General features: G+C 32.8%; 12 protein-coding genes across 12 annotated transcripts; 6 read left to right on the forward strand and 6 right to left on the reverse strand.

The window, feature by feature from the left end:
- Positions 1 to 379: 379 nt before the first annotated feature.
- EFT2 (elongation factor 2) lies at positions 380 to 2,908 on the reverse strand (the record flags this gene model as incomplete). The annotated part of the gene is made up of 1 exon (XM_041549647.1): positions 380 to 2,908. The coding sequence occupies one exon, from the start codon at positions 2,906 to 2,908 to the stop codon at positions 380 to 382; it is 2,529 nt and encodes an 842-aa protein (XP_041405581.1).
- Positions 2,909 to 6,267: 3,359 nt separating this feature from the next.
- Positions 6,268 to 7,107, forward strand: ATO3 (putative ammonium permease ATO3; the record flags this gene model as incomplete). The annotated part of the gene is made up of 1 exon (XM_041549648.1): positions 6,268 to 7,107. One exon carries the CDS (start codon positions 6,268 to 6,270, stop codon positions 7,105 to 7,107), a length of 840 nt encoding a protein of 279 aa, XP_041405582.1.
- An 838-nt stretch (positions 7,108 to 7,945) lies between these two features.
- Positions 7,946 to 8,710, forward strand: NKP1 (Nkp1p; the record flags this gene model as incomplete). Its single annotated transcript, XM_041549649.1, has 1 exon — positions 7,946 to 8,710. One exon carries the CDS (start codon positions 7,946 to 7,948, stop codon positions 8,708 to 8,710), a length of 765 nt encoding a protein of 254 aa, XP_041405583.1.
- Positions 8,711 to 8,897: 187 nt separating this feature from the next.
- On the reverse strand, positions 8,898 to 9,227 carry RPP2B (ribosomal protein P2; the record flags this gene model as incomplete). The annotated part of the gene is made up of 1 exon (XM_041549650.1): positions 8,898 to 9,227. The coding sequence occupies one exon, from the start codon at positions 9,225 to 9,227 to the stop codon at positions 8,898 to 8,900; it is 330 nt and encodes a 109-aa protein (XP_041405584.1).
- Positions 9,228 to 10,588: 1,361 nt separating this feature from the next.
- On the forward strand, positions 10,589 to 11,467 carry KABA2_03S04290 (uncharacterized protein; the record flags this gene model as incomplete). The annotated part of the gene is made up of 1 exon (XM_041549651.1): positions 10,589 to 11,467. The coding sequence occupies one exon, from the start codon at positions 10,589 to 10,591 to the stop codon at positions 11,465 to 11,467; it is 879 nt and encodes a 292-aa protein (XP_041405585.1).
- Positions 11,468 to 11,895: 428 nt separating this feature from the next.
- COI1 (Coi1p) lies at positions 11,896 to 12,351 on the forward strand (the record flags this gene model as incomplete). The annotated part of the gene is made up of 2 exons (XM_041549652.1): positions 11,896 to 11,924; positions 12,009 to 12,351. 2 exons carry the CDS (start codon positions 11,896 to 11,898, stop codon positions 12,349 to 12,351), a joined length of 372 nt encoding a protein of 123 aa, XP_041405586.1.
- Positions 12,352 to 12,561: 210 nt separating this feature from the next.
- YRA1 (RNA-binding protein YRA1) lies at positions 12,562 to 14,526 on the reverse strand (the record flags this gene model as incomplete). The annotated part of the gene is made up of 2 exons (XM_041549653.1): positions 12,562 to 13,074; positions 14,275 to 14,526. 2 exons carry the CDS (start codon positions 14,524 to 14,526, stop codon positions 12,562 to 12,564), a joined length of 765 nt encoding a protein of 254 aa, XP_041405587.1.
- A 433-nt stretch (positions 14,527 to 14,959) lies between these two features.
- On the reverse strand, positions 14,960 to 16,900 carry ARO10 (phenylpyruvate decarboxylase ARO10; the record flags this gene model as incomplete). Its single annotated transcript, XM_041549654.1, has 1 exon — positions 14,960 to 16,900. One exon carries the CDS (start codon positions 16,898 to 16,900, stop codon positions 14,960 to 14,962), a length of 1,941 nt encoding a protein of 646 aa, XP_041405588.1.
- Positions 16,901 to 17,890: 990 nt separating this feature from the next.
- SDH6 (Sdh6p) lies at positions 17,891 to 18,136 on the forward strand (the record flags this gene model as incomplete). The annotated part of the gene is made up of 1 exon (XM_041549655.1): positions 17,891 to 18,136. One exon carries the CDS (start codon positions 17,891 to 17,893, stop codon positions 18,134 to 18,136), a length of 246 nt encoding a protein of 81 aa, XP_041405589.1.
- Positions 18,137 to 18,333: 197 nt separating this feature from the next.
- On the reverse strand, positions 18,334 to 21,831 carry RGA2 (GTPase-activating protein RGA2; the record flags this gene model as incomplete). The annotated part of the gene is made up of 1 exon (XM_041549656.1): positions 18,334 to 21,831. One exon carries the CDS (start codon positions 21,829 to 21,831, stop codon positions 18,334 to 18,336), a length of 3,498 nt encoding a protein of 1,165 aa, XP_041405590.1.
- A 1,012-nt stretch (positions 21,832 to 22,843) lies between these two features.
- Positions 22,844 to 23,101, forward strand: LSM6 (U4/U6-U5 snRNP complex subunit LSM6; the record flags this gene model as incomplete). The annotated part of the gene is made up of 1 exon (XM_041549657.1): positions 22,844 to 23,101. The coding sequence occupies one exon, from the start codon at positions 22,844 to 22,846 to the stop codon at positions 23,099 to 23,101; it is 258 nt and encodes an 85-aa protein (XP_041405591.1).
- Positions 23,102 to 23,443: 342 nt separating this feature from the next.
- ATP17 (F1F0 ATP synthase subunit f) lies at positions 23,444 to 23,752 on the reverse strand (the record flags this gene model as incomplete). The annotated part of the gene is made up of 1 exon (XM_041549658.1): positions 23,444 to 23,752. The coding sequence occupies one exon, from the start codon at positions 23,750 to 23,752 to the stop codon at positions 23,444 to 23,446; it is 309 nt and encodes a 102-aa protein (XP_041405592.1).
- Positions 23,753 to 23,756: the final 4 nt, after the last annotated feature.

Raw genomic sequence — 23,756 nt, forward strand, 5'->3', positions numbered from 1 at the left:
AACTGATTATAGTACAGTAGTAGTTTGATGTTGTTTAGATTATTTATTACACTCTATATTTAGGCAAGAACAATTACCATTATCTTTGTCGAACTGTAATTTCAAGATATATTTTCAGATAATTTCTAATTAAACGCGTATCATTACAGATCAAAAATATTTATTTACCAATAGTAGTGATACAACAGATATTGCATAATTATATCTGAAGATGGTCTCTTAATAGATTAAATATCTTAAATTTTAACTTTCTTTACAAATATACAGTAATATATGAGATTTAATTAAATATGTTAACACTAAAATAACAATTAGGGTCATGGAAATAAACTACAAATAAATTATAAAATAGAGATTCACTTAGAATAGTGAAAACTCCTTACAACTTATCGTAGTATTCTTGCCAGCCTGGAACTTCTTCCTTCATACCGTGTCTCTTACGAGCAGCAAGGACAATTTCACCAGCCTTGGTGGTTGGGTCCAATGGGTCAGAGTTGATAGTGGCCCAGTGATCGAACACCATTTGTGGGAAAGCTTGACCAGAGGTAGCTTGTCTTAGTTCACCAGAGAAACCGAAAGATTCGTTAACTGGTAAGAAAGCCTTAACAGTGAATAATGGAGTACCTGGTCTTTGTTCTTCAGAGACAACTTGACCTCTCTTCTTGTTTAAAACAGAGTAAATACCACCGACAGCTTGTTCTGGACATTGGATTTCGACCAAGAAAACTGGTTCTTGAATCTTTGGTTCAGCCAATAGGAAACCAGCGTAAGTAGCTCTTCTCATGGTTGGAATGATTTGACCACCACCTCTGTGGATAGCATCAGCATGTAAAGTGACATCTAGGATGTTAACTCTGACAGATCTCATTTCTTCACCGAAAATTGGACCTTCCTTGGTAGCCCATTGGAAAGCAGCAACAACAGAGTCCTTGATTTCGTTCAAGTATTGGACAGCCTTGGTTTGGTCAACAACAACGTTGGCACCGTTACCATCTGGACCGAAACACCAGATCTTTCTGGCATCAGTGACATCCCATTCGTAGTCATCAGCCATGATTCTGGCTCTGGCCTTGATATCATCTCTTGGGTTGATGACACCGTTTTCAATGGCAATAGAGGTTTCTTCAGTCATTGGTTCAGCCTTCAAGTAGATTCTGTTATGCTTGTTTGGAGACTTGGATAGAGCGGATTGAGAAGATTCAGCTTCAACAGTTTCTCTGTAGGCAACAACAGGTGGAGAGATTCTCAATGGAACACCAGCGTGGTCGTGTTCCAAATCTTGTAGACAAATTTCCAAATGTAATTCACCAGTACCAGCAACAATATGTTCACCGGATTCAGACATGTAAGTCAAGACACATGGATCGGACTTGGATAGTCTCTTTAGACCTTCAACCAACTTTGGTAGATCGTTAGCGTTCTTAACTTCAACAGCGACTTGAACAACTGGAGAAACAGAGAACTTCATGACCTTCATGTTGTGAGCGGTTTCAGAAGTAGTCAAAGTACCAGTCTTTAGTAAGAATTGATCAATACCGACTAAACCGATAATGTTACCGGCTGGACAGTCATCGATTGGTTCGACGAATCTACCCATCATTAGAACAACTCTTTGGATGGCCTTAATGAAAAGATCATCCTTCTTACCTGGAACGTAGTTTGGACCTTGGATTCTAACCTTTTGACCAGACTTAACAGTACCAGCGAAAACTCTACCGAAAGCGTAGAATCTACCCTTATCAGAGGTTGGCACCATCTTGGAGACGTAAAGCATCAAATCAGCAGTTGGGTCACAGTTCTTGATGGCGATACAACTGGCATCGTCAGCTGGACCTTCGTATAATTGTTCAGCTCTGTAGTTTTGAGCAGTAACTGGAGATGGCAAATGTAGGATAATCATTTCTAACAAAGCATCGGCAGCTGGCAAGAACTTTCTCATAACGACCTTTAGCAAAGCCTTACCTTCTAGGTCCTTTTCGTCACCCTTTAGACCAATTTCTAGCTTTTCTAACAAAGTTGGAATTTCGTCCTTCTTGAAGTTCATAACAGCAGCAAAGATTCTGAAGATTGGATCTAGAACAAACATGTTGAAAGCTCTGTCCAATGGCTTACCTTCGGCATCGGTGTCCTTGGTAGTCCACTTCTTAGTCTTTGGGTTGAAGTAGTTGTCACCCCATAATCTTTCCATCATCTTTTCCTTGTCAACACCGAATTTCTTGGCGTATCTGTTAGCGAATTGACGGATGGTGAAAGCCCAACCATGTAGACCGGAACCGAAGGCAACGGTACCCTTGGATGGGTAAACTTGAACATCACCTAGAATTTCATCGGAGTAAGTGGAGATGATAACGTTAACGGATTCAACGGTTCTGGCGAAAGTTTGGTAAAGATCTTCCTTGGAGACTTGTAGTTCCAATAGAGCTCTGTCAACCTTGTTAATGACAACAACAGGCTTAATTCTTTCACCTAGAGCTTGTCTCAAGACAGTTTCAGTTTGGACACAGACACCTTCAATGGTGTCGACGACAACTAAAGCACCATCGGTGACACGAAGAGCAGCAGTAACTTCAGAGGAGAAGTCAACGTGACCTGGGGAATCGATCAAGTTGATTAAGAAGGAGTTACCATCGGTCTTTTGCTTGATTTCCTTGACATCTTCTTCGGTCATTTCAGAGTATAAAGAAATGGCGGTAGACTTAATAGTGATACCTCTTTCTTGTTCATCCTTTCTGGTATCGGTGAAACGAGCTTCACCAGCCTTGGCAGCGGAAATAATACCGGCTCTTTGAACTAAAGAATCGGTCAGAGTAGATTTACCATGATCGACGTGAGCAATAACGGACATGTTTCTAACATTAGTAACATGGTCCATTAAGGCACGCATTTGGTCAACAGTGAAAGCAACCATTTTGAATTGTGTGTTATTTAATGAGTTCTCGAGGAATTGTCAAGAAAGAATAAAAGATATAAAAAGGGATCTAAGAAGAAGAAGCAAGAAGGAAGTCATCCAAAGAGATTTAAAAGGTAAGTGGGAGTAAATATAGTTAGTACAAAAAATTCCTTTAAGTACGTATATATATATCATGAATCTAAAAGTGAATGAATATAATTTAGTGAAAGAGGGAGAAAAAAATTTTATCAGTTAAATTTTTCAAAAAACATTTATGAGCAGAAGTAAAAGAGAGAAAGAAAAAATTTTCTTTGAAGAACAAGAAGAAGGATAATAATTATGCACGATATCAAATTTATTAAGTAAACTTGAAGAAAGAGCAATTCAAACTATTCAATTAAATAGTTGAAGCGATACAAAATAAGAAGAGAAAGGGCCATTATATAAGATAGTATTAAAGGATACGTTTATATATCTTTTGACAGTAAGAGACACACGTAGTAAATAGTATAATATGTAACAAAACAAAATGAAGTTGTACCAATTTGGATGCATAAAATTATTTTAGTTTAAAGGTTTGTACGTATATTTCACAAAGAATTGCAAATTGAACATGCAATAATATCAAGCGAAAACAAGAAAGGTCAAAAATGAAAATGAAAAAAGGACATTCATTTCATTGTAGTATTTACTGGTAAATTTGTTTGGTTGTTTTTTCAATTAGGTCTTAATATGGGAGATTAAGAGTGATCAATTGTTCTAATACATGGTAAAAAGAGGTTAGTTGTTTGAAGTGCATAGAGAGTTACAAGGACATATATAGATGTGTGTCTACATTTTAAGATGGGCGGAGGGACAAGCTTTCTAGTATGAATAGAATATGTAATGGTAATAAGAAGAGTAGAATTAACTTAAATAATTCACGTTTCTTCTTACAGAGCAAGAAGCATGTTCATTGAATAACAGCCATCTAATTCATCCATTTTTTGTACGGATGATACTGCTATCCTAGTATTGGTTTTCATAAGCAACAGCAGCTCATCGCTTTTCGCTTCCCGCACTCCCTTTATTTCATTTCCATTTTCATATATTTTTCACTTCTTGGGGGCCTCGGGGAATTTTCTAAATATCGTGCCACAATACCAAAAAAAGAGTTGTATTTGGTTTGTTGTGCGTCTGTGAATATATGGTACTGCCAATTGTTCTGAAATATTCGCATGAATTTCGTTTCATGTGATGAGTTTTCGTACTGAGCGATACGTATGTGATATAAATGCTATTTACACTTTATTCTCAAAGCTGCCTCTATCGGCTGGCAAAAATTAAAAAGCAGTGCGGTACAGCAATAACATAACAGAAGTGGGAAATGTCACAAACGATTTCTCTTTTGTTTTAACCATTGGGAGACACGTCTATGCGCAATATGTCAATGGTCAAGCATAAATTTAAAAGAGAATATTGGACTAGCGTCTCTGAGTACCTGTAGTTATATATGTGCCTCTGTCGTGCATGGCGACAACCCTGTCATAAATATTCGCCAACAAATTCCATCTTCCCCGCGGAAAGCAGCTTGTTATAAGTAAGAATGTTCCTCTCCGGAACAAACGACTCGGGCTAACAAAAGTCCGCACAATATGTCATATATCACGATTCTTGCCAATTAAAACCAGTTTTTCCCTCAGTAATTTATCAAAAAAAGGGTTCTTGATCAGCATTGTAACCATAACAGCTACTTCTGAGAGATAGAGGTATGTCATAGTATAGGGATCGTAATTTTTATGACTCTAAATATAAGATGTCTCGATTGAGATTGTGTTCAAGTAAGAGTGATCAAAAAGCAGTACTTTCAATAGTGGCATAGTAGTATTGTTCCATCCCAAATTTTGCGAAAGATGAAGAATATAAAAACAAAGATGTCTCGATGTTTCTTTCAATTTATATAATTAACAAGAAAATATGCCATCTACCAGTTGTTATTGTTTAAGAGCACCCATGCATCGCATATATTATATATAAAGCTGCTCGGACAATAAAAAAATAAGTTCGAAATTTCTGTCAATAGGATAATTGTCACCAATTATTATACCAACGGGGATCCAAATCCAACGATTAATGTATGGACTTCCGGTTTTTCTTAATTGTTTGATTCTCTCCCAAAAAACCTACAAAGAGGGAATATGGAGTAAATAACGGTTCTTAAGGCATTGCTCTACTACTCTGCAGGATTATTCACTGTTTTGCTTTCCCCTACCACTAGAAATTAGTGACATTTTATACGCTCTCCGAGGAAAGAGAGAGAAGAGAGGTGAACATCCTCATTTACTGACCTCTCCACAGCTGTAAATCAGTCCTCTCCTCCAGTAAACTGCCCCCATGCAGAGGTCGGTCGCTATATAAAAATTAATTATATAATAGAGAGAGAAAAAAGCAATTTTGTTTTGTCACTCGTCTTGACCGTGTTATATAATACACGCTCTCTGTACGCGCCTGTCTTGGTAATATTCACACATACTGTTCAACTGTTTTTTCCTGTGACAGTCACACGACGCACAAGAGAGACGAAAAAAGCAAGCAGAACTAGCAACCTCGAATGAGAGACAAGAAGAAATACAGAAAGAGGTCATTGTTTTTTGAATCATGTTAGTTGTTGTGGGTTTGGTAAGTTCATCCATCACCAGTGCAGTTTTGATGTTGATGATGATGATAATGATGGATGGATTTATGGAACTGGAATCCTATCTGTACCGTCTCTCCGGTATTTTTATTTATTCTTGTTATTCTTTCATTATTGATGGAAGAAAAAAAATTTCGGTCCTCTCCTCTAAATACTTTTATATCGATGTGCCCAATCTAGTTATATAATGTTTTTTATTGTCTTGGTCATTTATTGCCTATTCTAATTAAACATACATATTCAGCAATATTGCAAAAAGGTTTCTATCGAGTTTTCTGTTGTAATTTGTTTGTTTGTTTTTAGTTTTTTCTTTTTAATGATCTTGGTAAACTAAAACTTCGATTCTCATGAAATATAGAGATGAATATATTCTCTCATGTATGTGGGTTACAGTTTTAAAGCTAATGCGTCTTCTTGTTCTCAGCCATCCCACTTTATCTTCAGTTTATTTATTTTAATTGTGTTTAATATATAAATATACAATATAATCTAATTATTTGCTTAAGCAATTTGAAATTTTTATTTTCTTGGCCAAAGTCTTATCACTTTTTTGCCTTTTTTACTTATTTTAATACCATTGTTTTGTTGTTTTCCTGTTTTATATTTTGATCTTTATCTCACCAGAAATAGTTGCCAAAATAAACGAACACTAGTCCACCACATTTTATTGTTGTTTTTTTATTTATTAATTTATTCTCTTTAAATGATAAACAGCATGACTTCTTCTTCTTCGGATATCGAGAAGGTTAGAAACATTTCATCCGAAGTCTCAAAGACTGACTCGGACGCCATTGCCATCGGTAAGAACATTCAAGAAGTTTACGCCGATGATGACTATATCACTTTAGGTCCACATACTTACAGACGTACTGATCTTTTAAACGTTTTGAAACCGAATGATGGAACAAACCCTTATGTTAATGCCTACCCTCCAGCACCTTCTAATAGAAGAGTTCTAGGTAATCCTGTCCCATTAGGATTAGCTTCTTTCTCTCTATCCTGTTTGACTTTATCTCTATGTAATGCTAACGTTCGTGGTGTCACAAACGTTAAGGTGTTAATCAGTTTATTCATGTTCTTTGGTGGTGCTATCGAATTATTTGCAGGTTTGCTATGTTTTGTCACTGGTGACACTTATGCAATGACTGTTTTCAGTTCCTTCGGTGGGTTTTGGATTTCTTGGGGTTGTATTAATACTGACCAATTCCATAGTATTACAGGTTATGGTGACGACACTACAATGTTTGATAATTGTGTAGGTTTCTTCCTTGCAGGTTGGACCGTATTCACCTTTTTGATGTTGATGTGTACTTTAAAGAGTTCATGGGGTTTATTCCTATTGTTGTTTTTCCTGGATTTAACTTTCTTAATGCTATGTATTGGTTCTTTCATTAATGACAATAATGTGAAGATGGCCGGTGGTTATTTCGGTATCTTATCAAGTTGCTGTGGTTGGTATTCATTGTATTGTATGGTAGTTAGTCCTGAGAACTCATATATTAATTTGAATGCAGCCATGATGCCTCATGCTCCAACTATTTAAAATCATTGATAATCCTTTTTTTGTGTTTTTTCAGTTTGATTTACCTGCATAACAGTAATGGAAGCAATGAAGTGTTGTTGACTGGAAATAAAAAACAATACACTTATTCTGTCTTCACGTATCATAATTCCTTCTTTTTTATTTTCAAAGAACATGTAACTCCCTTCACCGCAATTTAATCTGATGAAACATAATAATGTCATCCTTATAACTAATAGTCATCGTCATAATAATAATCGTAATAATAATATTAAAACCCCTAAGAAAATAAAATCTAGATTCCTTAACCTGAGAGCAGACCACGGATTGAATTTCTTTTTTGAAGATTAACATAAAGTAATAACAATTATAGAAATATATTTAAATATTTATAGACATTTTGGTCTCTTCTTTCAAAGAGAGTTGAGAAATCTTTAATAGCATTCAGTGTGTAGTAATAAGATAATCTTTTTTAGATTGGAATTTTTGTTTACTTAATATAGGACGTCTTGTCTTTCCATGATCCCATTCAAAGTTAACTTTTTTAATATTTTTTGGGAAATTCCATCAAAATTAACAAAATATAAAACAAAATTCAAAATATTCAGTACCTAAATCAATTTCAGTTTAACGTAAAATATAAGAGATAACTACACTTAAATTAATATATATTTGATGGTTAAATATTTCTTTTGGAATTTAATTATTTTGACACTATTTGCCAAATTTAGTAATAAAAATAAATAAATAAATAAATAAACAAAACACGAAAAAAGTAACACACTAACCTTTTAACGACAACGCATAATCCCAAAGTAATCTAATACCGCCCCTACAACCTATCTGCAATATTGGATAAATGAATACTAGAAATTCCCAAATAAAAGGCTCCACATTCAATCAAATTTCCCAATTAGTGGAAGAACAATGTCAACAAATAGAAGAATGGAACAATTCTAAATTTGATGAAGATAAAATACCCCTTGGAATACAAGAATTAATTAATCAAACAGTTCATAAAGCCTTTAATGATAAAGTAAATCGAGTTACGAAAGATATTCTCATCACCAGAATATATGAATTAGAAATTGCTTGGAAAATACAACGATTGAAAGATGTCGCACGATTCATCGGAGATATACCGAAATACTCCGTAGGGACAGAAATTAATAAGAAATTAGATACCCAAGAATCGCTCGTTAGTCAAGGTGGGGTCAGTTTGACAAACTTGATTGATGATATATATAAGCTACCTGTCATTGTTAGACGAGCTACAATAGAGACGACTAATGATGCGGAAGATAACGAGCATCATCTTTTAGAAGAATACAACAATGTTAGAACATCTCTCATAAAACAATGTATATTGATTGAAGTAAATGAGGAGAAATTAAAAAATACAAAAGACATCTCAAATAAGGTAAAATCCTTAGAGAGTGCGATAAAGGAAACTTATGGTCGTGATTGCGATTTAAAAGAATATTTACCAAAATTTTTTCAAACATTACATGAGAGTCTCGATGAAATGAGAGATTCATTAGAACAATTGGTTAAATCAACCAATACATCTCCTGAAAAGAGGCAACATATTGAAAAGATCCTTGCTGAGTTTAATAACCAATGAAAAGAGTTTTATACTTAAAATTATATAAACATTATTAACCTGAAAGTTATTTTTATATAAAAACAAATATTTAATCTTAAAGAAAAAGGTGAATGATATTAGGATTATAAGTTATAGAAAAAAAACATACAGTAAATGCAAAATATAAAATGATATTATATAATTATATTAAATGTTTTTAAACTCTTTAATCGAATAGACCGAAACCCATGTCATCATCGGATTCTTCCTTAGCTTCTTCTTCAGCTTCTTCAGCAGCTTCACCGGCAGCGGAACCAGCAGCAGCAGAACCACCAACAGCAGCGGCACCAGCAGCTGGAGCAGAGGCGAACTTAGCGGAACCAGCAGCGATGATTTCATCTAGAGAACCCTTACCTTCTAGAGAAGACAATAGTTCAGAGATTCTGGAGTCATCAGCTTCAATACCGACAGATTCGACAACAGTCTTGATGTCAGCAGCAGATGGGGTAGTGTTACCACCTTGGACTAGTAGCAAGTAAGCGGCTAGGTACTTCATTTTCAATTTCTTAGTATTATTGACCTTCTTGGTATATGTGAAATAATCAATTTAAGCAGTGATAAAATCAAGCAGACTATTCCTTAACGTACTTTTCAAAATGAACAATAAATACAAAAAAAGAAATGATAAATATAAACCTTCAACAAATAAGTTATATTAATATATACATAAGTTGAAGCTCAAAAGTATAGTAAACTTACTTGATACTTGAGTTGTTAATGAAACAGAAAGAAGATATTGAATGAAATTTTGGTGAAAAATTTCCACACGCAAAAAATTGAGATTTTCTTGAAAATTCAGTGCTTGTGTCATATTCTACGACAAGTGACCAAATATTCTCATTAAGCGAAATTATGAGAACAGCCACGTGACATATTAATAATATTTGATACATTGACGCTATTTATATAGATACAAATCGATAATTTTCAGACGTTATCTCATCGATTGAAACTCGATACTAAGAACTACTTAACATTTGGATGATGGGGGTGTAAGTCACTGGCGATAATTTGGGTAATTTCTCTTTGACTGATCTTAATTGGGTGCGATAAAGAAAAAAGGAATATAAATCGAGAGGGAACAGTCCAATAACGTGTGCTAATCCACGAACGATACTACTCAATAGATAACCCACTTCTTTCAAGTAGTATATTATTATATCTTGCCCAAGTAACACCTTTTCCGAATCACATATTTGTTGACAGACAAAGTCAAACCCAATTTCTGTATCTCTCGATTCATGCACTAGCTAAATATTTGCATATACTTATTCGATGAAGATTTGGGTACAAACTCCTTATACCCCAGACAACATCACTGGCATATTCGACAAGGAGGAGTACCAATTTCACTGGATACATAATCTGTATATGTGTGAGTGTGTGTCATTTAGACTTGCTTGCTGTTCCGATTTCATAGATTCACACACAAAATGCGGAGGACATAATTCTTTACACTTCGTGCTGAAAAATTTACCATGATTGACTAATCAAGAGAAAGAAGATGTTGATCGATGGCATAATGTAAACAGACAATCTTATCATTATATCTTCAAGATAATCTGCCTACATTCCGAGATGATAAACTCTTCTTTAGCTTGCTGTTTTGGTTTCAAATTTAACTACCAATTCGGAATACAACAACATACTATACTCCAAATTACGTTACTCTAAGTAGTTCTTGAAGAAATACATAAAACATTTACGATATTTGAATCCGTTAGTAAAATATCCATCTCTATTTGTTTCGTATTTATAAGAATTACCAACATCAAGTTTATTTATTATATCAGATTTTTTTTTACAAGTTAACATCGCATAGTATATCTCAGCACATTTACATAACACATCATAAAAATGGCTGCAGAATCAAGTTCACCAATTAATGTTCCATCATCACCTTTAACTGATATTATGAACGGCTCTATTGCAGGTGCATTAGGTAAAATAATAGAATATCCATTTGATACTGTGAAGGTTAGACTTCAAACCCAGGGCGCTCAAATCTTTCCAACTACATGGTCATGTATCAAATACACATATAAAAACGAGGGTATATTAAAAGGGTTCTTTCAAGGTATCAGTTCTCCTATATTTGGGGCAGCTTTGGAGAATGCTACTTTGTTTGTAGCTTACAACCAAACATCGAAATTGTTGGAAAGGAATTTCTCGAAAATTTCAGAATTAAATAACATTTTAATATCTGGTGCTGTAGCAGGTTCATGTGCAAGTTTTGTTCTGACTCCAGTTGAATTAGTTAAATGTAGATTACAGATTGCAAATCTAAATAAGAATGTGACCAGTGGCCTTAAGAATACCAAAATATCTGGTACCATACTATCTATTCTAAGAGAAAGAGGTATCCTTGGGCTATGGCAAGGGCAAAGTAGTACTTTTATCAGAGAATCATTTGGTGGTGTAGCATGGTTTGCCACGTATGAAATAATGAAGAAAACGTTGAAGGAAAGACATGGTGATGAAGATAATAAGACATGGGAATTGTTATTCAGTGGTGCTAGTGCTGGTGTTGCATTCAATGCTAGTATATTCCCAGCTGACACTGTTAAGTCTGTGATGCAAACAGAACATATTGGTTTAAGAAATGCAATTCTGAAGGTGTTCAAAACCAAAGGTATTCCAGGGTTTTACCGTGGCCTCGGTATCACTTTGATAAGAGCCATCCCTGCTAATGCCACTGTATTCTACACATATGAAACGCTGTCCAAGGCGACATAGCAATATATATATGTATATATAGTCATTCGATCATAAATATTTTAATGTACATCTTTATAGAGACAAAAATAAATAGCACCGCATTTAATTTATACCAAGAAGTTAAAGACACGACTACTAAGATCACTAGCAGCCAAAGAGAGTGATACTAGATTTTGTTGTTTTATCTATTATTATTATTATTGGTCGCACATTAACTCTTGAATATAAAATGACAGGAATATATCCTGGAGAGTTATTCTCCGAGGTACACCATTTGACCGAAGCGATGAAGGCGATCTAAAATAAATAAACTGATGTGAAATATTTTTAAAGGAGGATAAATTAAAGGTATTCTTCTAAAAAATAGATATCTATCTTAGACATAAAAAAGACCTCTACCATTATTTCTGTATAACATCGTATTAATAACTCTGTGAACAAGAAATATGGAATATCAAGTTTATAAGAATGTCGGGTATGTATCATAATAATGAAAGAAATTTACCTAGAATTTTAAAATCACTTTTCTTTTATCATGAGACTAACATAGCATATACAGGAAAAATATTTTATTTATATCAACCATTGGTTTATCGTCTATTTTTATTGCCAAATCTATCATAAGGAGGAGAAGACAAGAACAATTTAACCCAACTGCAAAGGCCAATGAGGAACTCTACCAAAATGAAAAGCTTCATAAGGAAACAGATTATTATGCTAATCTAGCTAAAGTTAGACCTGGATTCCCATTACCTCAGGACGATGTAGATGCCATAACAGGTGAACGTAAGGAACGCTATGAGAGAAAGAGTCAATATGAAGGGAGTGGTATGAGTGTATCGTCCAGAAAACATGGAGATAGACTAGGTTTTCTAGATAGAAGAAGAGGTAATAATGAATAAGATTACATGCACATAAAGTCCACCACTATAATAAACCCTTTGAGAGGGAATGTATCATATCAGTGATCTAAACTAGATCCAAAAAATCATAAATAAGATAGTGTCTATTATAACATAAAAAAATAGATACTTACATATTAAAACTGTATATAATAATACTTAATAGTACAAAACTTGTAATAAACTGGAATAGGATCAAAGCTGCAACATCTATTTACCATCATCAAAATAGTCAGCCATTTCTTTGTCGAGGTCTTCTAGACTTTTCTTGGCTGGCTTTTCTCTCTTTGGTTGTTTCTTTTTTTGAGGAGCTGCACCACTTCTTGGTTGTGGACCGTTTCTTGGTTGTGGACCATTTCTTGGTTGTGGACCACTTCTTTGTGGACCTCTAACTTGTTGTCTGTTGGAAATTGGTCTACCGTTTCTACCTACATTTCTGGCGTTTGGTCTACCAGCAACAACACCGTTTGGCTTACCAACTCTACCTTGTAGACCACTTAGTCTTTGGGCCAAGTTTTGGTTAGTCTGAGTTGGGTCAACAATAAGGTTTAGTCTTAATCTAGTTTTACCATTGTCAATTGGAGCACCATTAAATCTGGAGACAGCTTTGTTCGCGTAGTCAGCATTCTTGAAAGTAATGTTAGCCATACCAGTAGATTGACCTCTTTCGTTGTAACTCAATAAGACACCATGGACACCACCTACTTGACCTGCGAAGAATTCCTATATAAAAAGAATAAATTAAAAATTAAAAAAATAATTTCAATAAAATATAATTGTTAGTTTCAATAATCACTAATTGGAAATAAAATAAAAAATCAATAAAAAAAGGCTCTCACGATATATTGGAAATTATGTTGACAGTTATGGAAAAATAAACTTATTATTAAATTTGGAAGATATAAAGCGTTCTGAGAAATAGGTAAAAAATCAATCATCAACAAAATGTTAGAAGAAGCAGTTACCCATTGCACATAAAACGCCCCTAATCTTTAATACAGTAATAAAAATTCTTCCTAATTTTATAATAGTTTTTCATTAGGCTTTTGTGTGGATGTGTGATTAACCGATTCAAAAAAAGAAGGTTAATAAACCAGGATTTAAACCATGAATCAAATAGTTTATTACCAATTGAAGTAGTATAAGCTAGATGATTCTGTAATTCTTCTATCCATGTTTTAACGAATTATAGCAAACGTTATCAAAGTCGTATTCGGTTAAAAACGTCATAAGAGACCCACTCCCTCTAGAAAGAATAACAAAACTAATTGCTCCTTCGGGATCTCCAGTGTCAAGGCAAAAAAAGAATAATAGACACACAATTTGTTTTTGTTTGGTCGTCGAATAGAATTATTTTATATTAAAAATTAATTAATATTTCAATGCCAATCAAATGGATAACGTCACACATCAAACCACATCAAAGTACAGCCCAGACTATTATAAAAAAGGAAGGACTATCATTTACTAAGTCACTGATTGTTATAGATACTTGTTTGCCAGAATATGAAATAGAAATATTCAAAAGTCCTGGCAATAAAATTTCCCCAGTATTTTCTTATTATAAGAAAATAAAACAATATAAATAGTAATGGGAAAACCACAATCTAATAAGCAATCTTTTCTTGTACTATAATCTACTCTCATCGTAGTAAATCTCGTAACAAAAAATAGTGACTTCTTGTATTGAAGATACATATTTCACCAACGAAATACAATTCACTGGATAATATAATAAAATCGACACTTCATTGAATTACAAATTCACGAATCCATTCGTAAACTGTAAAATCGAATTTTCCATTTCTGTTCCATATAGATTCTGGCTTGAAACCAAAAAAATAAAATAGTGGAAAAAAAAAATACATAACATATCTTGTCATATCATGAGATGCACATTTTATCTACAATAAAATCACATACTCTAACAGCACTCTGCTTGATATCCCTTGGTAAACCTTCAACATTTACTTTGACTAATTGATGTCCGACAATTCTTGATACAGCACTAGCTGGAATTCTAGCTGGTCTGTTACCTCTGCCATTGGTAGCAGCGTTACGACGGTTACCGACTTGCTTAGAAGTCTTCTTTGGGCCTCTCCTGTTGTCACGAGTAGCTCTAACTGGCTTCTTGCCAATAATTTCGTCTAAAGATTTATCTAGGTTGTTGGACATTGTTTAAAATGATATGGAATTAAGGAAGAAATATACGGGGAAAAAATAAATAAAATCGAGGGAGATTGGTATTATTTTTAATAGATTAGTTGAAGGAAATAAATAAAACTGTATGGAGAGTTATATTTCTTCTTGAATCAATGGTTTCTTTTACTTTTTAAACCCAAAGAAGAAGATGAAAAGAAGTATTTTTTCATCTCAGACGACGTCGTCCATGGTCTCTTCTTTTATATATGAAAAATTTCATTCTTTTACGCCACCCCGAAAAAAAACTCAGCAATTTGAAAAATCATGGACTAAGAGAGGGTAACGTTTTAAATATTTCATATTTGAAGATAATAAATGAAAAAGATAAAGAAATGATGCAAAGTAAAGTGAAATTTAAATAAATATATTTATTATAAACTAAATAATCTAAAAGAAAGAAGATACATTATATTATGGTAGACGGTTTTATTTTTTTGACCTTTGCAGACTCTACCATGTGTGTTAGTTGTTTAGGATAATCTAAAGTCTCCATTTTAACTTCCATTAATTCAATACTCTTCGTCTTATTACCCTTTCTTAATTGTTCCATTTTTTGAGCAAGTTCTTTAGGTGTCTTAATGATACAACTGTTTGTACGATTATCGAAGTCACCAAATGCTTGTAACAACTTAGTCCAATCCCATTGCATTACATCGTTATATGATCTTGTTGGTCCCAAAATTGCCCTTTCAATAGTATAACCATTATTATTCCATAACATAATTTCAATTGGAACATTGAATCTAATCATTGATGTCAATTCTTGAATTGTCATTTGAGCCGCACCATCACCTTCTAATAATATTAATCTTGGAATATAATCCTTTGGTATCTCATTATCATTATCCTTTGATAAATGATAACGAGGAAAATCTTGCATTGCAATACCAACACCTAAAGCTGCAGGTAATGCCATTCCAATGGATAAGAAAAATCCTTGAGAGATATATTTCAATTGATTTGGCAATACTAAATCACGCATTGCAAATTGTACAGAACCTGTTTCACATACTACTACATCACCTGGGTTTAAATAAGTTGTAAATTTATTTTGAATGTATGTTTGGGTAATAATTTGAGACTCGGGGTCATGGTTAAAATTTAATTCTTCAGTCTTGAAAGGTTTAATTGAAACGGGGTATTGATGTCTTAGTTGACCAACATCAATTGATTCTACTAATAATTTAAGAATATGAATAAAATTAATTCCTTTAAAAATTTGTTCTTCTTTATTACCATCATCCATATTTGGTTTACTAAATCTAATATAGTTTGGATGTAGTTCAATCAATTGACAATCTTGTTTATATTTGAAAGTATAATGGCCTTGATTAACTTCATTTATATCTACACCAAAATTTAAAATTAAATCACATTGTAAAAATCTTTCTTTAACCAATGTTGGTCCCTCATCACCATTATAAAGACCCATATAAGTTGGATTAGATTCATTAATTATTGATTTACCATTTACCGAAGAAAAATTCCATAAATGTGTTTCATTAATTAATCTATTAATTAATTCTTTACCACCATAACGATCTGTTAAAACATCACCAATAATTGCTGGAGTCTTACTTTTATATAATAAATCTTGAATTAATTTAGTTATTTGAATAATGTTTTCTTCTTCTTCAAAATTTGGTTTAATACAATCCATTAAATTAATTTTTGGTGTTTTTAAAAGATTATTAATTGGAACAGTCATATTAACAAAATCTACTGGAACAAAAATATAACCAGGTTTAGAATATTTATAAATATCCATAATAACTTTATCAACTTGATTACAAACTTGATCAATATCTTCTAAATATTCTGCTGAACAACAAATTTTATCTTTAATCATTTCATAATAAATTTTATGGTTTGGTCCGTTAAAATTTGAATCAATTAAATTTGGTACTAAATGATGTAAATTTCTTTGTTTAAAATTTTTACATCTTGAATCAATAGATCTTGCAACACCAACGATATGTAAGATTTTAGAATTTTCTGCAAATCCACCTGCTATACCATTCATTGCACTTAGTTCACCAACACCATACGTTGTAATTAAACAACCAATTTTATTTGAATAACGACTATAACCATCTGCTGCATAAGCTGCATTTAATTCATTACAATTACCAATCCATCTTAAACCTTGATTAATTAATTGAGGTTCATATAAATATTCTAATAATGGTAAATTAAAATCACCTGGAACACCGAATATCGATTTTGTACCTGAATCAAGTACTCTTTGAAATAAATATTCACCAAATGGTATTTCTTTTTGACCCGTCTTTAAATTAATAAAATTGTAATTAGATGATTGTTCAACATCATAAGTTACTGGTGTCATTATAATATATTTTTGAAATGATTTATTTTATGAAACAAACAAATATTTTTATTTTTGTCTCAAAGTTTTTGTAATGTTATAATAAATAAGAAAAGTTGTAAGAATTAAATATATATTTATATATTTATTTATCTATCTACCTATCTATCTGTCTATATATATATAAATATAAATAAAAATAAAAATAATAATTATCTCTTTGATCTTCAAATCATTTCTTATATTGATCATAAACCGTTCAAATACTCCAAACCTTTTATTATATGTTATTAATTGACGTATTACAAAAATAAAATAGCTAATAAATGGGAAACATTATATCGATATTAAAGAACGTCTGATCATATCGTATTAGTTATGATAATAATAATAACCGCGATTAACCGAGAATTATATAATATATAAACCAAATCGCATTGAAATCATGGAAATCTCTGTTTTAACAGCCATTCATAGTGTATACGTCTTTTTTAGTTTTGCAATTTTGTGACATTTCAATTTCTAACAATTGTTTATTGTTAATTCGGCAAATTACGGTTAACCCACTTATCTTGCCGACAATTACCGAATCTCTCTCTTTCTCTCTCTCGGGAGACAAAAAGAAACAGAATTACACAGATGCATCCGGGAAGCGTCTTTCTTCCCGTTTCCATCTCTTTTCCATATTTCCAAATCTCCACTTTTACTAATAATATTTACTATTAACAAACTCTTTTATTATTTTATTTTGTTAATCATCGATGATTAACAGAGGACAACAAACGTTAGTACATATACGCCTCGGGAGCCATAGATAGTTAGTAGTTATACCATTTCATTCGTAATAACAATAACAATAACAATAACAGGAAGCGCAAGAAGAAATTAGTCCCCTTTTCTGAATATATAATACTATTTTTACACACCCACCCACCCTTTAGTATTATTAAGAGATACCCATCACTCCTCTACTCACCCTCTCTACCTGCTCCAAAGTGACAAACAGATAATATGCCAGGTGTTAAAAAATTAAGTGGGCTACAAAAAGAAGTTATTCATTTATATAGACAATGGGTTAGGATGGCTCATACTAAACCAATAGATACTCAACCAAGATTTATGAATTTTATTCATGAAGAATTTGGCAAATATAGAGATTTACCAAGAAAAGATTTTACTACAATAGAATATTTATTACGTACAGGATCAAGAAGATTACAAATGTATTCTCAAGATGACGTTAAAGATATTCATTAAAGTAGGGTTTTTTTTTTGATCAATTAACTCTTATTATTCATTGTCTTGGCCTCCCCTCCCCTCCCCCCTGTTTTCTTTCTTTCTTCAATTGTTTCATGCATATACAACCAACATTCATTACTTTAAACACGCTCATATATACATACATACATATAGACACATATTCTTTTCAAAATTTCATAACTTCCATTCTTTTTTCAAACAATTATCTTGTAAGTGAATAAATATTCAATTAAATAATTTCTTTCCTTCATATCAACAATATCTTTTTCAAAATTTAAATCATGAATCAAACTTGGTGCAAAGACTAATGATAAATTATGTAATGACATTAAATTTTCTTCTTTCCAATTTGCAATTTTATTAACATGAGTCACTAAAATTTGCAAAAGATTTAAATGTTCTCTTGGCATCTGTTGAAATAATAAACTTTGTAATCTACCATTGATATATTTAATTAATTGTGGATCATGATTCTTTAATTGATTATCATTAAATGATAATTTTTGAATCATTTCATTATCTTTAACAAATTGAATTAATGGATCATATAATTCAAATGTTATAACCGGATTCTTTAAATTTCTTAAAAATCTTTTTAAAATATTTGTAACAACATTAATATCAATATCATTTGGAAATTTATAATTAATATTATTATTAGTATAAAGTTCTTTTTCAATATTTTCAATTTGAACTTGTGAACCAGATTTTCTATAAATACCTTCAATTTGTAATAATTCATCCCTAGATTCAATATAATCTATACATGTGGTAATAAGATGCGGAACTGCAGTATCTTCATATCGACAGAGGTCTGTTAGAACAATCTCTTGTAACCCACTAATATTTGAACGATTCGGACTAATATTCATTTGATTACTATTCATTAGTGTCATATCGTTACCATTGTTTGAGTTTGTAGAGTTTGTCTTAAATGAATTAAAAGTGGCACTACCAATCGAATCTTGTAAATTTCCACTTGAGTTAGAAAAATTTAATGGAGTTGTGGTCTTATTACGTTGATGATTCCCATTAGATTCTTTACCAAATATTTTCCAGAATTTCTGTTTAGAAGTCGATTGAGGTGAAGATGCGGTATATGTCATAGGTGTAGATATACTAGATACATTCATATCATTCGTCACACTACCTGTTCTACTATGACCTGAACGGATAGTGGAAGGTAATCCATTATCCAATGAATTCATCCTTTGATCACCGGAATTTTCTATTAAATCTACTTTTTTAGCTTGATTGATATCTTGAACTAAATTCTTTTTATATTGTTCTAAACTTTCTATCTCTATTAATAATTGTTGTTTAGAATTCTCAATACTTTTCAACTCTAACTTAGCATTTCTTAATTTAATTTCATAATTCAATAATTCACCTCTACTTGATGGTCTCTTATTTGACAAAGAAGTTCGAGTTTGTAATGGCAATTCCTCTGGATCAACATTTTCATCTGTTTCATTGATACCTTTATGCCCTAAATGTAACGCTGTCTGCCAGCTAATAGATCTATGATGAGCTGCAATTTTATTAGAATCCATACCATTTGTTGATTGTAATGACATATTTCCATTACTCTCATGGATAGGATCAGTAGAAGGTGTATTTGGTAATTCAGGAATTTCTTTAGAAATAGTATGTTGAGGTCTGGTAGATGCGTCATAACTTTTAGATCTACTATGATCAGTAGATGTAGTGGATGATGCCCCACCTCTTTTAAAGATGGCAGTATTATCCAGGGGAGGTGTTCTAAACATTGCTATATTCGATGCTGTTTGGGAAGACTGACTTGTAGTACTCTGAGCTCTTGCATGCCTGCTACCTGAACCAATATCTACTACTTTTATTGGTGATGAGATACTAATAGGTCCATTTGATGTATTATATGTGTCTGTGTCATTATTATGTCTATGATAGATTAATGTATCACTATTACCCTTAAATGAATTTCTTGGTTTTTCTTTTGAAACTATTTTAGATGTATTGTTATTTGTAACACCCCAACCTGAATGGGTATCTACTGCACCTTGCATATTCCCACTATTGTTATTTGGAGACACTGGAATATTCTTTGGAGATTCTGAAGATTTATTTCTAAATCCATTGAAAAATTTATTATTTCTCAATGAAAACGATCTGTTCAATTTCTTATTTTTATGAGAACTTTGTGGAGCAGAATTAGATGTTACATTATTATCTTGTCTTATTTGAATGATTTTGTCATCGTCATCATCATTATCAACGTTATGATTATTGTAACTATCTTCGTTATGGTCTCCTGAGAATACATTTTGTAATGATTCTTTATGATGCGGAGCACCATTACCAGTATTACCATTACTCGACTGACTTCTTTTGCGATATAAATCTTTATCCTCGAAAGAAAACATTGGTAGATCCAGTGCCAATCCCTTAGCTTGTCCGGGTTGTCTCGAATCAATGGCCATGGGACTATTCAATGGAATACTTGACGTGGCATTCTTCGATGAAGGTGTTGCTAATAATTTTGGAGTATTCAACATATCCCTGTGATCAATATCCGGCATTATACTGGTTGGTAATTCGGGCAAAACTTGCGGAATAATCCCTATAGGTTCAGGCGTCCTTGACATAGATTCATGATCATAAGTGTCAATTAATGAATTCTCTGAAAATATGGACTCCATATTGTGTTTCACAGGTGTATAATGCATAAAACTTCTATCAGTTGCGTCATGTTCCCCTTCATCGTCGTCTTCTTCTTCTTCTTCTTCATTATCATCAATATTTTCGTCGGAATCCTTAAACTCTTCGTCATGATCAAGCGTTGCATTCAACATATCATCAATAGAAACATTACGAGCATGACTCCCTCTGTTTTCTAAATCTAAATGTTCGGTCGATGGTCTACTCTCTGCATCATCATAAGTGGATGATACGTCCTTCATTGTAGAAAACGTTGGATCTTTAACTAATGTCGGTGGTCTCTTCAGACCTGTCGGTTCTTTCAAAAACGATGCATCAGTAGTAGAATTTGTTGTCCTATGACTTGCAATCGATTGATTACTAACCATTGACGATAACAAGGATATCGATGACGATGAAGATGAAGTATTTTTAGGTATCAATTTAGGCAAAGTATTTGGAATCTTGCTATATATTGGGTTATCACGATTCCTATTACGACTTGGGGACCGTATTGGTACAGCTATATTATCCTGATTACTAGTATCATCATTATTTTTCTGTTTATTCAATAATTTTTCCTTATGAAGTCTTCTCTTTTGTAATAAAACTTGATGACAATCTACACAAAATATCCCATTCTTAGTCTTTGCATATTTAAGATCACTAATCTCTTTATCACATTTTGTACATCTAAAACATTCGGGACAGTAAGCTTCATTATTCGACAATATTATAGCTAAATCATAAATCTTCTTACCACATCTTTTACAAGAATCAGAACAATCCGAGCAAATCAATGTACCATTCTCCAGGACTAATAATTTATCGTTGTTATCTGCCGTCCCATGTGGTGCTAACGATTTTTGACATTTAAAACAATGGAAACAATCATTATGATAATGAAAATCGTTGATGGTATAAAAGTTCCCTGATTGAATCTGTTTATTACATTTTATGCATGTGTATTCAGGTTGCGGCTGTTGCTGTTGCAACGATGTAAATTTTGATGACATTATAATCCGATCAATCTATCAAGCAAATAATGAAGTATTTTGGAAAATTATATTATATTTCTTTAAAAAAAGAGAAGAAGTGTATTCCTTATCTAACAGTCTTATTTTAGCAAAATTACCTATGTCGGTTTGACTTTTCACTATCTGACAATCACCAGATGCTTCTATATATATTCGAGCAGATGTTCTTATTAACAGCACAAGAAAGAGTTTAGCAAAGGTCTCTAAAAACGTGTCGAATACCATTTCGAGCTCTATCTGAAATATCTTAATTACTGAATCTATTTTTAATAACGCATGAAAGTACCGAACATTTAACATTCTGCGTAATTACTACCCGGATCGGGTAGTAATTACATAATATATGGATATATACGTATATATATTACTATAAACTACACATTAGTAGGTAACAGCCCTTTGCAACACCTAACAGTCTAACGTATAACCATAGCTAAAGAACATTAATGTGGTTACAACACTGACACTGTGGTGATCTTAACTACATATATAATTGGTTCTTTGTATGCTCCCTATATTATAAAAGCATAGATAGAATTTACACTGGGACCACACATCACGTGGCACGACGCCCAAATTTTGACCAAAAAATTCAGATTTTTCTGCGGGAAGTTAGAAATTGAAATTTCAGTTCCTTCTCACAGTGCTAAGCTAAGCTACAGTAAGCTGAGCTGGGAATGAGAACTTGAATGAGCAGATCTGTAGAGGGCAACTGGAGTTCAGGTCAGTTTAGCTCATACGTTAGCCATTCTTCAAAGTGAAGGTTTGCATTATTGATCCATTGATATATATTTCAGTAGAATCGTTTATATTGTTTTGTTCAACGCATTAATATATCTTTAATTTATAGAAGTACTGATTCCGTCGTCTACAACGCCCATATTTTCATTACATTAGCATATTTGCAAGGCTTCTCTACTAATAGAATATAAATTCCTATTAATATACACATACAAACACACATACACACACATATATATATCCATTTACAATGTCAAGTGTAGCACAACAAGAACCAACCAGTGCCTCTACCCAATTTCTTTCCGATATAATTGGTAAGCCCGTGAATGTCAAGTTACATTCCGGTATGCTATACGTGGGTACTTTGGAGTCCATTGATGGGTTTATGAATATTGCATTATCTAGTGCTACTGAACACTACGAAAACAAAAACAACGGGCTAATCAATACTTATAACAGTGACGTCTTTTTGAGAGGTACTCAAGTCATGTATATAAGTGAGGTATAATTGTTATTAACGTATAATATCCATATCCATATATAGATATACATAGCAATTAATTTTGTAATAATAATAAGAATAACATTAGAAGAAAAAAAAGTTTTGAAAAGATTCTTATAAAATGGATAGTTTTCTATTTTCTTATTTACTATTTTTGTAATTTTATGAAAGGAATATATAGTCATATCTTTTACATGTGGGTTGTTCTAGATATGGTAAGAATTGATTAAATTTATAGGGGAAGATGGAATAAGGATGAAAGAAAAGAAAAATCATATGGGACTGTTCGCCAATTACATCGAATGACTATTTAAAGTACCCAAAACAAATCTGTGTTGAGTACTACCCTTAGTGTTCTTCTTCACCACCCTTATGATGTCTCAAATGGAAGTAATATTCCATGGAGTAACCAAAAGCAGCTAGACCGAAAACTAGATGCAACAATGGCTTACCACTAGCTTTATCACCATCAAAGTACTTGGCCTTGTACCAGTTTACAATACCTTTACCTTGAGATGCAGGGGCAGACCCTTGTGGAAGGGACTTATAAAAACTAACCATATTGGCGACTCTCTTAGCGTTTGGTGCATTACCTAACTGTTTGGCAGACACAACCTTTGGTGGGATGAGAGTAGACAGACGACGGCTCAAGATCATGGAC

This window comes from Maudiozyma barnettii, assembly GCF_903064755.1.
Source record: "Maudiozyma barnettii strain CLIB 1767 genome assembly, contig: KABA2_03, whole genome shotgun sequence".
NCBI classification, from domain to species: domain Eukaryota; kingdom Fungi; phylum Ascomycota; class Saccharomycetes; order Saccharomycetales; family Saccharomycetaceae; genus Maudiozyma; species Maudiozyma barnettii.